Source organism: Musa acuminata, chromosome BXJ3-10, assembly GCF_036884655.1.
Source record: "Musa acuminata AAA Group cultivar baxijiao chromosome BXJ3-10, Cavendish_Baxijiao_AAA, whole genome shotgun sequence".
NCBI classification, from domain to species: domain Eukaryota; kingdom Viridiplantae; phylum Streptophyta; class Magnoliopsida; order Zingiberales; family Musaceae; genus Musa; species Musa acuminata.
The window spans coordinates 19,787,501-19,804,002 of NC_088358.1; the positions used below are offsets into that span (position 1 = coordinate 19,787,501).

At 44.7% G+C, this 16,502-nt stretch overlaps 1 protein-coding gene and 1 long non-coding RNA gene across 3 annotated transcripts in view; both read left to right on the top strand.

Moving 5' to 3' along the window:
* The window catches only part of LOC103999950 (uncharacterized), a 14,452-nt gene extending 1,580 nt beyond the window's left edge, over nucleotides 1–12,872 (top strand). For both annotated transcript variants that reach the window (XR_001975825.2, XR_001975826.2), the window contains 4 exons: nucleotides 272–370; nucleotides 509–736; nucleotides 1,052–1,174; nucleotides 11,798–12,872. This is a non-coding gene — a long non-coding RNA (uncharacterized LOC103999950). The remainder of the gene's footprint in view (nucleotides 1–271; nucleotides 371–508; nucleotides 737–1,051; nucleotides 1,175–11,797) is intronic.
* Nucleotides 12,873–13,077: 205 nt separating this feature from the next.
* LOC135651291 (galactolipase DONGLE, chloroplastic-like) lies at nucleotides 13,078–15,091 on the top strand. Its single transcript, XM_065171287.1, has one exon. The coding sequence runs from the start codon at nucleotides 13,620–13,622 to the stop codon at nucleotides 14,922–14,924; it is 1,305 nt and encodes a 434-aa protein (XP_065027359.1). The 5' UTR covers nucleotides 13,078–13,619; the 3' UTR covers nucleotides 14,925–15,091.
* Nucleotides 15,092–16,502: the final 1,411 nt, after the last annotated feature.

Here is a 16,502-nt window from a genome sequence, read left to right on the forward strand (position 1 = left end):
GATCTTCCTTCTAAAGTGATTAGATTCAAACTTAAACATGCTGAATTATATGTAAATGCAAGTAGAAAAATTTAATTATACTAGACAACGTTGCTTCTGCAATTATGAGTCTTTATGAATGGTTATCTCTCTCATTTGTTTTCTTCTACTTGGTTATAATGGGAGAGTCTTCTTTTTCTCTTTAGATGCTACTTTGTTACTCCAAGAAAGTGAAGATTGTGTTTGTCATAGTTAATGACTCATATACTGCTGTTCTCCTTGCTCCTGATAGATGCTATTGTTAAGGTGTCACCAAAGCTTGCGGTCATACTTGTGGAAGTAAGGTAGTTTCTGGAGAGGAAGTGGTACATGCATAAAAGCAACTATTGGGGTATGTAGGAAAATTGGCTGTGATATTATGATGGTAGCACAGGCTGATTCTTGCCATGCTACCTTTTGAGGAATCTCTAAAGTGATTGAGACCCTTTGCTGATGCTGGAGCTAATGTTCTATTCATCACTTGCTTCAGGGGAAGAGATGAAGGCCTTTGCAACATCCTCATTTACTTCCAAAAATGGTAAAATTGTTTGCACAGAGAAACTGGTGGCAATAGCAAGACGAAGGACCTGTTTGTGTTCGGAATCATATTGCATGTGCTCATCATTTTATCTTGAAGAACAAACAGCTATTTGTTCAGCAAAATAAGATTCTTAGTGGCCTCAAAATTCCCTCTGTTATACTTCAGATCATCATGAAGGTGAGTCAAATAGCTAATGTCAATTCATGTGCTTGGCATGTTATTGCAACAATGCATAGAAGGTCTACTTGGTCAACAACTTCCGTTCATGTGTAGCTGTAGAAGGCAATGGTTCAGGTTTTTATTATATGGTTTACTTGAATATCTTCAGGATGCCTTCCTGATATGTTTCTTCCTCTTGTTTGTGTTGTAATTGATAATTTTTTCATATAAGAAATTGATAACACCAGTTAGTTTTTTCTGTTTCTAAAATCCTTCAACTTTTGTTATGAAGCATATGGATTTCTTGGTACAATATTCTTTTCCTATTCTCAGGCTGGCATGCTTGAAGGTGGGGAAAGAACTCCAATGCTGAATCCTGTTGAACTTGAGGAGATTGGTTCCATGCTTGTGAGCTATCCATTATATTTGATTGGGATATCATTCTCAACACTGGAGGTACATTCTTTTAGTTTTAAGAATAGTCAATTTCTGTACTCTTTCTGTAATCTGGAGATAGATTTATTAATGGTTAGCAACATTTTCTAATGTGCTGCTTCTATGATCTTAGCTACCTCTGGTGTTCTTATTTTATGCACATAGAGATGCATGTCTTTTGGATCTATACCTTGTTATGTGCTTTTAGGTTCCTTTTAACTTTTTGATAATGTGTTGGTTTGTGGCATCGCTCTTCTTCAACATTGCCTTAATGGAAACCACAATATCCCGTTACTATAACAAGATATATGACACACTCACTTTTTTCATTGAGCATGAATGTTGGCGCATGGATGCCAAAAACTCTAGATACTCATGCATCTTGCTTATTTCTGTTTGTGTGAGGAATTTATCTCAGTTTAAACTTAGCAGACATCATACAGAATTAGCATTCCTAGTACCCATCTTGAGAGACAAGGGGCCAAAAGAACTAATAACATTGCTTGTATGAACTGAGAAAACTTTAGATGTTATTTTGACAACTTAGTGATGCAGATTCTGTTTAATATCATTTAAGTTGTAAGAATGGATTAGTCATGGACAGATGCTAGATATTTCGTGCCCATTTTCATAAATATCAAGCTTTGATCATTTACTTCCTTTTGATACAGAAGACTGAATAAGTTTAACCCGAACAACTACTAGACTAGAAAACACATGTGATAAATCAGATGATTAATCATGTTGACTTTAATAAGGGTCAGTGATTTAAAAAGCGTTAGGCGCCAAAAGGCGCTAAGGTCCAAAAACGCCCGAGGCGCTAAAATATAAAAATATATAATATAATTATTTAAAATTTTAAATAAAAATATGCTATTAAATTAAAAAAATCTAAGATACAAAATCATAATGTCACATTAACAAAAAGTTTCAAAATTTAAAATAATATATTATTAATCTAATAAATACAAATACTATTATTAGTATACAGAAGGAGAAGAAGGAAGAGGAGTGTAAGGAGGTGCTGACTGAGAAAAGAGGAAGCGGCAGTGGGAGCGGGAGCGGCGACAACGGCAACAGTAGTGAGTAGCGGGAGCGAGAGCAGGAGCGGCGAGCAGCAAGCGACGACAGCAGCAGCAGTAGCGAGAAGCGACAGCGGCAACGAGCAGGGTTAAGGTTGGGCAGCGACAACTGATATCTATGCTTTAGTTGGTTCGATTGAACCAACTAAAGCATCGGAGACGAACCAGACCTAAAACGTTGGTTCGGTCGCCTGGGCTGGCGGTGCCTCTTTGAAGCGCGTCGCTCGGAAGTGAAGCGAGGCGCTCGGGCCTCTCCTCGCCTCGCCCGAGCGCCTTTTTAAATCACTGATAAGGGTCATAATATCAGGCCTATATATTGCTAAATCTATGTTATGATCCATTTATTTTTTAAGCTTTGAATAATGTTTTATTGAGTCCAAGTCCTGGTGGACTCTGGGTGGAACTCTATAAATAGGGATGTATCTGTTTCTTTTCGGCAACCAATAAAATATTATTCCAGTCTTCTGACAAACCCTAGGAGGCCGATCCTCTTGAAGTGATCGTCCCCTTTTATCCATTTCCTTTAATGATAAAACTCTAGGGTCTTATCATTTGGTACCAGAATAACGATCCTTAGCGTTCTCGTTGCAATTTCTTACAATACCTCACCATAGCTCTTATCATCTCAAAAAAAAAAAAAAAAAAAAAGAGAAAGAAAGAAAAATAGAAACAGCAGCCATATCCATCCTTCTCGCAGCGAGAAAGGGCTGTTACTTCCCGGCCAGCAACCACCGTCGCCGTAGTGTCACGGACTTAGCTGGTTTTGCCTAAGTCGTGCGGCACCCTTGCGTGTCCGTCCGCAAAGGTCAGCCTCTCCGAAGTCTCCCATTCCCCTTAGGACCCACAAAAGAGAGAACGGGTTAGAGAAAACGCCTCATTCGGGATCCACAAGCAAACATCTCTGAAAACAGACTTACAAACACAATACAAATTACAAACAGACTTTACAAGCTCTAAACAGTTGCACAACAAAGGGTAAAATGGTCTATTATAGACCGAAATCTCTCACAAGTGTCCACATGACACAACCTTTATTTACAAGCCTAAAGCGGCCACTAACCCAACTAAAATGGGACTATTAAGCCCTCGGTCGTCCCTCTACATTCTGTGCAAAGCATGAACATACCAAAAGACACGGACATACATAAGCATTACATCAAACATCCTGTTTAGAAGTTTGTCTGTGACATTCTCCCCCACTTATTCCTTCGACATCCTCGTCGAAGCCTTTGCCGACACTACAACTCCTTGCCTTTGCTGAGTCTTCAATCTTCTGCTCCAGCTGCAATGCGCCTCTTGGCTCCCAACTGCTCTCCGCTGTTGTTTTTGAGTAGTTGAACATTTGATCCGCTATGCTGCTTCAACTCGCTAATGACTTTGACTCTAGTGTGGGGTTGGCTGAGTTGTGTTGATCCCTGTTGGTTCCTGCGGATCCTCCAAATGAAGGAAAAGACCATCCTTACTATGCGTCAGTCTCTCAAATGCCTCATCCTGCTTGAACTGGGTGGATGCTTGTTGGAGCTTTAACGAGCATCGCCTCGCAAACTTTTGAAGTTTTGGGTCCTTCCTCCACAAAATTTGCCCATTCACTCTTCTTTCACTTAGTTGTCACTTCCAAGTAGATTCACATCACTTCTACTTTCGATTGATATTTCGTTGGGAAATGAAGCGGGCAATCTACTCTCAGTAGCACCGATCACCGTTGGTGAGGATTTGACAACTATTGTCTTCTATTATCTTCGAAGGGTCTTTGAACCTGTGCAGAGCTCCTCTGCTGGATAGATAAGAGAATTGGGGTACTCGGTTTCGCCCATTCTCTTAAGAGTTGAGAAGGCAAAGGTTACTTGACTTCGCCTACCTCCTCGAGGTTGTACTCCATGCATCGAGCTGGTTACTGGCCTTCGCCTGCTCTTTGCTCACACTTCTGAAGCACTTGAAGTGTTTTCACTCATTGCGTTGAGTTAGTTACTGTGATTCACCTTCTCAATGCCCTCGAACTTCTGGAATGCAGGAAGTTTTCATCCCAACTTGGAGTAATTCTCTTATAGATTTGGTCGTCTCTGGGATTGTACCGTCTTCTCCATCAACCCTACTGCCTACTCCACTGAGTCGCAAAGGTACAGCACCGCATACTGCCTGCTTCATTCCTAGGTCATGCACTCTTGCATGACCCGAAGTCCTTCACTTTCGGCTATCTTGATAAGAAGCTCGTTGACACCGGTCTTACGAAGTTCCTTGGGCTCTGCCCTTCAACCTTATCTCGGTACTTGGAGTTTGCCTCTGCATGCTCCACCTCCTCGGCCCCTTTCACGACCAAGCGGTCTCCCTCCATAAGAGCAAGGGATCAATGACTTTCAAGGAAGTTCCGCCTTTGCGGTACCATGGCGCTGCCATGCCCATGGCTCTACTATCCGTCGCCTCGCATCTGCATCCCTTTTTGTCACAATCAGTAGATATGTCTCTGTGGCACTCCTCCGAGTCCACCTCCATTCTAACTGATGCTTGATTTTGGATAACTAAGTCCCTCTGGACTCATCGTCGCTTCCTTGCCCCTTTGACCCCCTGCTTCAACACCTCTATGTTCTCCAAGTAGCTCCCTTTAGTCGATGAAAAGACATACTGCAACTCTCATGCATGGCCTCTGCCATCGCATTATGGGGTTTGCATTGATTCTGTTCTCCTTAGCTTCCTTGGTAGCAACGTTCGCTTACTCGACCTTGTCCTCTGACTCGTCGGGCTCCCTTAAGCGAATATGGGCTCTGGAGCGGTCCAACTCTCCAGCTGCTTCGATCATACCTCTGCATGATCAGGTCCCTCCCATGGGACTCACTGGTACTTGCATTCGAACTTTTCCCTTGGTGGAATACAACCCCCATATGCACCAAGGTTTTCATCCGATGCAAAATCGATGCACGCATGGAAGACCCGCCTCTGCGGTACCATGGGCTTCGTTCCTTGAATCCATAGCCCTTTTTGCCGTCGTGTTGTTCACCGAAGTGGAGCTTCCAGTAGTGCCCGATCATACCTCCGTATGATCTAGTCCCTCACGGGACTATGTCGTGTGTATCGCATTGCCACGAACTGTTCCACCACGATCCGTTGCACCATGTCGCCTCCTGGTGATATGTCTATTGCATTCTGATCCTTGTGGGATGAACTCGAATTGTGATCCCTCCATGTGTGGCCTCTGCCAATACATCGCAGGGTCTCTTCCACCTTCGATTTTGTTCGCTCCTTTGGCAATCGACCTTCATCCACCCACTCTTAGGTCACACCTAGATGAAGCACCGCTCTAGGACAGTCCGTCGCCTAGTAGCTCCCGAAGTCCACCGACTTCGCTGTAATTAGTGCACCATTGTCTGGATCCTCGGCCTCTGCCCCTACCAACATAATTTCCGCTGCGCACCACTTCCTTCATGGCAACTTGAATGGCAACACTGTGGCATATTCTTCAAGAGTACCCGCCTCTGCGTCCTCTTGCCCCGTGCTAAGGCCTTCTGAACCCAACTTCGCATCCACAAATTGAGTCGCCTTAGTTCCTCCATCAAATGTTTTTCCGAGATAAGGTGCATGTGCCCAGAAGCTCCCTTCGTCTTTGGCACTATGCAAGATGAGTCCCCTCCGTTAGAATGAAGGACCCATGGAACAACATGATCCTACTCTTGTCTCTGTAAGAGTTCATGTCATTGACCTCTGTCTTAGGAAAACACTGTGTCTCTGCTCCATATTCCAACTTCTATGCTGGCTCCCTTCATGCGGCTTGGGTACTTTGCCAAGTTACACCCAAGTTGTTCCGCTCTTCGTTTTTGCATTGAGTCGATGGTGGCCCTCGTGCCCACCATTCCACGGGTCAGCCCCCCCTTAAGTCCGATCTCCATATCGACTCCAAGTGTGCCTTCATTTGAGTTGCTCTGGGTCGCTCCCCCACTTGATCTCGCAATGCATCTACCAATGCATTCTCTCGAGTGAGATCATACAACGACTCCTCGCCGCTTGCTCAGTCCATTGAGCTTCGTGGAGTTGTTGTTTGTTGAGGTACTCCTCAACATGTGAGATCCGTCCCACATGATTCTCCCTCTGGAGAGCCGAGACTTATCCCTCCTGGATAACTGTCCTGTTAGAGCAACATCTCTCTTCGTTTCGGAGACCACCATCCCCTTGGACTACTCCGATCTGCTGAACAAACTGTGTATTGTTCTGCCTCCAGCAACTTGCTAGATTGCGACTCCACGTCAATACAGCCCCCGCTGCACCACTCAAGGCCTAGCAACATGCTGAACTCGTTGCACTCTTTAGCCTCTTACGGACGTATCCTTCACATGCCGAAGAGAAAGTTTCAATGCTCCATGGCGCCGAGTTTCGGTCGCCTTGGGATGGCCTCGAACATTCTATCGTCCGCATACAAGCCCATGCATGAGTACCAAATTCTTTGAGTTAGCAATTCCCCTCACCTCTGTGAGCTTTGTACAACTCTTTAAGTCACTGAACAACTCATTCCACCTTGCATGGTCTCATCATTTACCAAGCGCCTCGCTTGTCTTGAGCACCATCAAGTATAGTTGTCAACGTTGAGTCGTAGCTCAAACTCAGCCATCCCAACCTTTGTGCGCTCCGCATTCTTCCAAGCTTGCTTGTTCTCATGGTGCCTCTTGCGCGAAGGGTTGGCCATTCCTCTGATAGCCAATGTCAGATGTTCGTTCCTCCGAGCGACTCCTTTTCCCTATATCTCCATGCCCGTTTTCCCCCAAACGGTCGCGCGTGTGCTGACTGCCCTCAACGCAGCCCCGCTAGGTCCCCCACATTTGCATGTTAAGTGTTTTTATGAGTGCTTGTCCCGCTCTGATATCATCTGTCATGGACTTAGCTAGTTTTGCCTAAGTCGTGCGGCACCCTTGCGTGTCCATCCGTAAAGGTCAGCCTCCCCGAAGTCTCCCATGTCCCTTAGGACCCACAAAAGAGAGAATGGGTTAGAGAAAATGCCTCATTCGGGATCCACAAGCAAACATCTCTGAAAACACTTCATAGACAATGCAAATTACAAACAGACTTTACAAGCTCTGAACAATTGCACAACAAAGGGTAAAATGGTTCATTATAGACCGAAAATCTCTCACAAGTGTCCACATGACACAACCTTTATTTACAAGCCTAAAGCGGCCACCAACCCAACTAAAATGGGACTATTAAGCCTTCGGTCGTCCCTCTACATTCTGTGCAAAGCATGAATATACCAAAAGACACAGACATACATAAGCATTACATTAAACATCCTGTTTAGAAGTTTGTCCGTGATAGTAGTTCCCCGGCCAGTGGACCACCGCCATCCTACTAGAGCAAGAAAGGGTTGTCGTCGTTGTTTCCCGACCAACGAACCATCCCCCTCATCGATCCCAACCCTCGGCGACCATTGGTGACGTTACTCCCAACCGTGCCACCATCGCTGCCAGCCATCGTAGCCTTGTCCTTAATTGCTCGCGATCCTTCGATATCACCAGTCGACCCTCTACTATCGCAGTCGTCGGTTGCCACCACTGCTTCCTCTACGCCACCAGCATCGACAACAGCCGCTGCAGCCTTGTCCTTAACCACTCGCGATCCTTTGGCATCACCAGCGTCTCCTTCTGCGGTGCGATAGAAATAGAGCACCCTCTACTGCCGTAGTTGCCTGTTGCCACCATTGCCGCCTCTCGACCCTTGTCAACGTCGCCTCCCAGCCACGCCCTCAACACTGCCTCGGTCGACACCAGCCTCCCAGCCTTGACAGTAGATTTGACAGCTACTCCCTACCACACCACCGCAGCCTCAACCCCGGTTGTTCGGTGATCGCTCCCCTTAGGTTGCAGCAACCGCCGCCACACGCGTAGCCACCCTCACAACCGCTCCCCCCACCGACGCCGTCGCTTTCCAACCCCCGCAGCCTCAGTCCCTACAGCCTCACCCCACGCAACGACAGAAATAGGACAGCAACTTTTCCTCCTCGCAGCGACTGCAACAAGCCTGTACGCTGCCCTCGGCATCTGCTTCCTCGACAGCTTCGCGTTCCCTTACGCCCTCAACGCTGCCACAGGCCAAACTTCACAACAGCCACACCAAATAGTGCAATACTAATGCCCTTGACCCGACACCAGAAACAAGAGTTGGAGATTACAGATTTGTAGTCTTACGCAATGGGCTATCGACAACTCAGTGAAAGCCCAACTAGCCTTGGAAACCATAATTGAGAATCGGTTGCAAGAAACCCTTAACGATCTTAAAAAGAGTCTATTGGAGAGCTTTAGCAAGTTTCAACAAGATGAAAGTTAAAGTCTTACATTGAACCGATCTAGAGACACAGGAAAAAAGGAATCAAGAACAAGACACAAGTTACTCACGTATGAAGGTGGAATTCCCAAGATGGGAAGATGGATATCTCACCAGTTGGATCTCTAAAGCAGAAATTTTTTTTCGTTTTCACAAAACTCCAGAAGAATCCAATGTGGAAATAACTTCAATCCAACTAGATGGAGATGTAATATAATGGTATGATTGATACAAAACTTGTCATTGGGTTCCCTCGTAGGAACAATTCAAGAGAGGGTTTCTCGTTCGCTTTGGACCATCTGAATATGAGAATATTGATGGGCAGCTTGCTAAAATTCGTTAGATTTCTACAGTACTACAATATCAGAGTAGATTTGAACGATTGTCAAATCAAGTCAGAGATTGATCCAAACGACAACTGGTGGGAACATTTATTGAAGGACTTAATTTAGATATCCGATGTGAAGTCAAAGCTCGCCAACCCCGCACTATGACAGCTGCAATCTCATTTGCACGTTTGCATGAGGAAAAAATCATCAGGGAAAATCGTCGAAATAGAAGTGACAACAAACAGATGATCAGTAAGCCACCCGCCCCATCTATTCCCAATTAAAACCCTAACACCCGAAGACTAAACCGAGAAGAACTCAAGGAAAGATCAATGAAGGGTTTGTGTTGTCACTATGATGAAAAGTGTAGGGAGCACCGATGTAAACAAGGGCAACTTCTAATGATTGAACAAATTGGAGAGGAACCCGAAGCTAATAATGTGGACTCCGATCATGAAGGTATGGATTCTGATGAAGATGTTGGACCTATCATACATATAGTGCATGTATTAGCCGGCTACTCTAACCCGCAAACTATGAAAGTTGGAGGAACTTTGGAACATCAACATGTTACAGTTTTGATTGATACTGGTAGCACTAACAATTTTATGTACAGTAAGGTTGCTGACCAATTGGCTTACCACATTAAAGGATGTGACAAATTCGAAGTAAAGGTTGTTAATGGACAGATTTTAACTTATGATAGCAAATGTTCGAATTGATTATACAGGGCCAAGAGTTGCTTTTGGACTTCGTTTTGCTACCCTTGGAAGACTTCAAAGTGCTGCTTGGAATTGAATGACTATCAACCCTGGGTGATGTTTCTTGGAATTTTTCTAAACTAATCATGAAGTTTTTTATTAATGGAAAGCAGATGATCCTAAAGGGAAGACGTGGAAGTAAGGTCACAACTGCCACTAGCCATCGGATAGAGAGAGTTCTTTATAAGACTGCAACGACTACTACACTGAAAGGCTGACCTTATTGCTTACACTATCAAAAAGTGGAGATCATATTTATTTGATCAACGGGTTGTGATGCGTCGTAGATACCTTGTGATTGAAGTGTTGAAAGAGAAATTTCTCGAGTTTGATGCTGCTCAACCTCGAGGACAAGGTTGATTTGAAGGGGAAGGAATTATTATGATCCATTTATTTTTTGAGTTTTGAATAATGTTTTATTGAGTTGGTCTAGTTCAATAAAAGTTGGATAGGGGTTTATTTGATATTTATTTATTTATTTATTTATTTATTAAGAGTCCAAATCCTAGTGGACTCTAGGTGGAACTCTATAAATAGGGATGTATCTGTTTCTTTTCGGTAATCAATGAAATATTATTCCAGTCTTCTGACAAACTCTAAGATGTTGATCCCCTCGAAATAATCAAGGAGACCGATTCCCTCGAATTAATCATCCCCTTTTCTTCCTTTTCTTTAATGATAAAACCCTAGGGTCTTATCAATCTACTTGTCATTGTTGCTTGGATGCATTGTCTTAAAAGAAAATAAGATAATGTACATACAAAACCCAAGGATATCATTGCTGTTTGATTTTATTATTTCTCCTTCATGAACATAGTTTAAGATAACAGCTGAAGATGATTATTGCTGATGAGAAATATGTAGTATGCTCATTTGTCAACAATAAAATATTTGTTATTTTTCATATATTATCTTTTATCATGATGCCGTCATGTCCTCCATGCAAAGTACAATGGGCACCCTTGAATAATAGGCTGCTATGGTCTCTTTTCTGCTTTTAGGAATTTTATGAATGAAATGTTGACTGTTGCAGAGAAGATCAAGACACTATGACACTATTAGCTGAAAATTCTCCAAAAGGATTTCATGATCTTTCTATGAAGTTTCCTCACATTCTTGTACATGAATGGAAAAGATAGATAGTATGCATCAACACTTTATACACATCCAGGTCAACCATGTGGAGCCAAATTTACTCCCCATGTAAACATCTCATCCTCAGGACCATAAGAACAGGATTATGTCTTTCTATGTTATAGGCCAACTTATTTTATGCATACAGAGGTAGTTACCAACTGCAACTGGAACAAGTTGCTGGTCTTCCTAAGATTTTGACTTGCAAAAGTCCTTGCCACCTCAGATTTTGTGGAAATAAACTTACTTGAAGGTCAAGGCAACATTAACTGATGATTCTGTATAAGGTTTTCATAGTTCTAAGAAGCTTCGTCAGAACATGTACGTAGGGAATTGATATGGTGCATAAACACTTATGCACGTCCAATTTAAACAGAGGGAGTCAAATCTACTCCCATGTAATCATCTCAACCCCGGGCCCATATGAGCTGGTTGACATTAGTCTGTTTTTCGCCTACTTATGGTATCTGTGACAAAATTGCACAAATGACCCTTGGAAGTATTTGATTTTTTGTAGTTTTATCTCTAAATTCAAGTTTAGCATACTTACATCTCAGCAAAACCCAAAAACTATATAATGTTCTTGTAGTTGTTCTCTAGTAACTAACTTTAGCCATCATTTATCTGTTAGAATGGAGTCATTGGAATTTTAATTGACATTATTATTTTTTAAGAAGCATTATGATGGTAAGAATTTTAGGTATTTAGATATTGTATATATTTTCTAATAATTCTAAATTCCAATTAGCCACTGGTAGACATGGATAGTAGTGGGTTTTGGATGGATTTTAATTGGAGATGTCTACAGTGAGGATCCTAGTTTTTTGGGAACATGTATGCTATTATATATTGGAACTTGTAGGCGCAACTATAATTTTCCGACTTTGCAAGCACAAATATGTAAAACTCCTATGATATACCTGTGGCTCAGATGCAGCAGTAGCTTCCGTAAAAAGGGTACAACCTTGCTGCTGCAGGGAATTCAACTGATCTCTCTTAAACAGTTACTGTTGCTAACATTGATTTGATACATCCCAGGTTGGTGTGGAGCAAGTAATACCATACCAGTGACAAAAACTCTGGAAGCCATCTCTAAGACTACAACAGCAGCCTTTTGAAGCTGAAGATTGCTGCTCAAGGTCGGTTTGCAGCCTCTGCCGGTCTCACTTTGGTAAGCTCAGGTTGCTGCACAAGATGCAATAAACAAATGGTGGCTGTGGTCAAAAGAAAGGAAAAAGAGGGGCTTTGCATCCAAAGAAGAAACACTTTCAGTTACGTTCCACTTGGTCAGTAAAGCAAGGCAGGCATTGATTTCCATAAAGGACACGAGAGAGAGAGAGAGAGGCCGAGGAATGGAATTCTGGGCTAGATGCAGTGAAAGAGGCCAAGCTAAAGCAGTAAACCTAATTGTGTGGCTGCTGCTTATAGAAGAATTGTGTATTCAAATCCCAGAGGACCAAGCTATAGACGAAGACAAAGATCAGTCAAGGGCTGCTGCTGAACCTGGCTGATGCAATCCACTTCAGCCTTCCAAGTATTATAAGGCTTCTTAGTCATAGTATAACACAGACAATTTGGTGAGATGTTACAAAAATCTCCAATCAGAACTCTGTCACAAAAAAAAAAAAAACACCAAAAAGAAAGAAAAGGAGGCAACATCAGCAACTTGTTAAAAAGAAGGGAGAATGAACTTTCTCAACCACTATTATGCTGCACTAATGGGTGAAGATCTGACAGCAGGTTTAGCTGTATTGAGTAGTTGCATCAAAATCTAGTGGCATCATCCTCAGTTGGAACCTCTACTTTGTTCCTGACAAACTCGAGCAAGTTCCCTTCTTTTTTAGTCTTTCTGAAACGTCCATGGAAGAACAAGATCTCACAAAACTTGCCTGGAAGCTGACACGAGGTATGAGTACATTGGAAGCCAGGCTAACCTTCTCTGGCCTCGCAATCTTCCAAGCTCCAAAAACTATATCGAGCCAGTACTACAATAAAGCTTCTTTCACCAACCTTTGCAAGACACAGCTAAGGCCATGGCCAATAATTGCGCATCAGATTGTATCAGATAGCAGAGGTGAGATATAATACAGTTTTCTGTTCCCCACTGCTCTCACTGCCTACCTCTCATCTCTTCATCCTGTGAGCTGTTGCATGTACGACGATGGACACGCGTGACGTGTCTACTCTTAGGTTCATTCATTACGTAACCACCTCCCTCACACTTGCGTTTGGACCTCATCGCGGTGTCCCTTTTTCTTGGTGAACTAATTCCGTATCTAGATGGCTGTTTCCGTCAGGTTTGCAAGATTTCCGCGGGTCCCACCCGTGTAGAGGAGTACACGTGGAGGACGGGGTGGGCGAAGACCAAGATTTGCGGCCGTGGTCAACAGATCCGACGGCTGTGTTCGTCCCCGACACGATCGGACGGCCAGAGGTCGACCCCTTCACGGCGTGGAATAAAGTAACGAGCGACGAGGGAAAGTGGGGGAGCGAAATGTCGGCGTTCATAAGGAGACTTGGCGGGCTTTCCTTTTCCCGAGAGAGTATAAGTCAACTGGCGATGGCATGCTCCAATCCATGTGTCGCAGGGCAGTGTCTTTCATGGATTTACACTCCTGCCGCACAATCTATCGCAACCTTGGCAAGTGCGAGCCGTAACGCAGGTGATGAAGCGAGGCTAGGGGAACAAATCACCAACGGCGGAGTGGTAGGGAGCCCGACCGACCCATTGACAAAAAGAAAGGTCAGGAAGAAACCCAGTCAAACCCTCGCCAAACACGCTCTCCCATTTTATATTCACCGGTTGGTTCTGTCTATATAATCTGAGACACTGCCCTTCGTGCCTGTTTGCACCGCCCTCATGGCTTCCTCCACCGTCTCCATGCCCAAGCAGCATCTGGCCGTGCGGAACCCCCGGCCATGCCGGCCTCGCCCCGGGATGTCTGTCGCCGCGCCCCGGCGGACGCCGTCGGCCGCCCCGGTGCTCCGGTCTCGGCCGGACAGGGCACGGGAGGCGACGAGCCGCCTGGCTAGCGTGTGGAGGAAGATCCAGGGCGCCGACGACTGGAACGACCTCGTCCAGCCGCTGAGCCCGTTGCTGCGCGAGGAGATCGTCCGGTACGGGGAGTTCGTCATGGCGTGCTACAAGGCGTTCGACCTCGACCCGGCGTCGCAGCGCTACCTGAGTTGCAAGTACGGGAAGCGCCGCATGCTGGAGGAGGTGGGGTTGGAGTCGTCCGGATACGAGATCACCAAGTACATCTACGCGACGCCGGACATCAGCATCCCCATGCAGCACGGCACCTGCTGTGGCCGGTGGATCGGGTACGTTGCGGTGTCGTCGGACGAGGAGGTGAGGCGGCTGGGGCGGCGGGACGTGCTGGTGACCTTCCGGGGGACCGTCACCAGCACCGAGTGGATCGCCAACTTCATGAGCTCGCTGAGGCCGGCGAACCTGGACCCGCACGACCCCCGGATCGACGTGAAGGTCGAGTCGGGGTTCCTCAGCCTGTACACCTCCGACGACAGCACCTGTAGGTTCGGCCAAGGGAGCTGCCGGGAGCAGTTGCTCGGGGAAGTGTCCCGGCTCATCAACAAGTACCAGGACGAGGAGATGAGCATCACATTGGCCGGACACAGCATGGGGAGCGCCCTCGCACTCCTCTCCGGGTACGACCTCGCCGAGCTTGGCCTCAACCGGTTCCAGCAGCAGCGGGAGATACCGATCACGGTGTACTCGTTCGGAGGGCCGAGGGTCGGCAACACCGGCTTCAAGGAGAGGTGCGAAGAGCTCGGAGTGAAGGTCTTGAGGGTGGTGAACGTCCATGATCCGGTCACCAAGCTGCCCGGCCTGTTCATGAACGAGCACTTCCGTGCTCTCGGCGAGACCTATCAGCTCCCATGGAGCTGCTCCTGCTACGCTCACGTTGGAGTCGAGCTCGCCCTCGACTTCTTCAAGATGCAAAACCCTGCGTGTGTTCATGACCTGGGGACATACATAGGGCTACTCAAGTGCCCCAAGATGGTGCAAGTCCACAAGGAGGGCATGGTGGATCTGCTGGCAAAGGCAAAGATGACGCTCAGGAAGCACAAGTTACAGGGATGGCCATGGCAAGATGCAGCAATGCAAGTGGGGAATCTGGTGCAATCTCTGGGACTAATTTGAGGCCCAATTCTGTGTTGTGGATGGGGGGAGTAGATGACCCATTAATCCCTCATAATTTTTGTTCCCAGGGGTTAGGGGTTATCTTCAGAGATCTTTGCAGACAATTCTTTGCAATTTATGTTTGTTAACACACTGTAAACAAGTTGTCATACATTCATATACACACACATAAGAAGATAATTCTTCAACTTCTCTCAAAGATTTATGATTGACCTTTTTTTATGATTGTGTTTTAGCATTCAAATAGGAATATACTAAAATTAACTGAGGGACATGAAACAGTTTATGCTTCATGTGTGTTCTTGTGATATCAATGAATACAACGCCAGCTAAATCTTCTGATTCCCACTGACGCTTAGTTTCATACTATGAGTTTTGCACACACATGTTAATTTTTTTTCAACTACAATAGTTACAGAAGTCATCCTCTAATTTGACTTTCCAGTTCTTCCTTGTGAAGAGAGGTCAAAGCTGAGCTTACGTTTCCTTTGTTCGACTCCTACCAACAAGTTCAGTTGCTTCTTAGTAATTTGCAATCTGTAATCCTGTGTGTGTGTGTGTGTGTGTGTGTGTGTGTGTTGCATGACTTCCTACGAGATGAAGTTCTATATCAACATTTGACTTTACCATCACCAAGTGACATGATGATGAAATCAAAAAAATGAACTGAAAATTTTCACAACTCTTCTTCAATAAAGCATAACTATGTCCGCAAACATCCTTTTGCAAGGGAATGTGTTTAAAATGTAGTAATTATACTTCCATGGTTCTTCACTTCTTCCATATTCTTTAATCTAGAAGTTAACACTTTCATCTTATTCTCAGCACTTTAGGCTATTAAAGTATAGAATATGGAAGCCCTTCTTTAACTACTGAGAATATTCTTACAGATCGTTACATGCTCTTTCGGTCTTTTTTTGACTCCTTAATCTTCTTCTAATGACGTGCTGAGTAATTAACAAACGAGACTTAGCTGCCATATACATTCTTACAGATTCCACCGGCCAATCCGTTAGGTAAGGTTGTGAAGATGCAAAGTGGAGAGAAAGCGATGAGGAAAAGAAAAGCTCATGTGTTCTTTCTGACAGACACCACCGGCCAATCTTCCCTTGGAGACGTACGTAGCCAAACTGTGGGCACAATTGCATTCACCTAATCATTGAAACACCCTTCCATCAAGCATCATTCTTCAAAGTGTAGTTTTGTCTTCGCCTTTCGGATAAAAGGACACCAGATCTACTGAAAACTTATTGATGACACGACAGACGAGACATCCACCATGCTTGGAGGACCACAACATATCTTACATGTCATCCATTGGCCAAACAAAAGTCTCAGAGAGAGAGAGAGAGAGAGAGAGAGAGAGAGAGAGAGAGAGATGCGGCACTGCATAGGTTTCAGACTCGTGAATCACATATATGATGAGCTCAATCAAAGAGTCGGTACAACAAGTTGGGAACGTGAGAATATAATAAAGGAAGAAAGTTGATTGTGGTGAACAAGTTCTTTAATAGTAAGTGTGTTATGTTTGTCACCAGTGAATCAAAGAGAAGAGGACCAAATCTAGTGCTCCACATA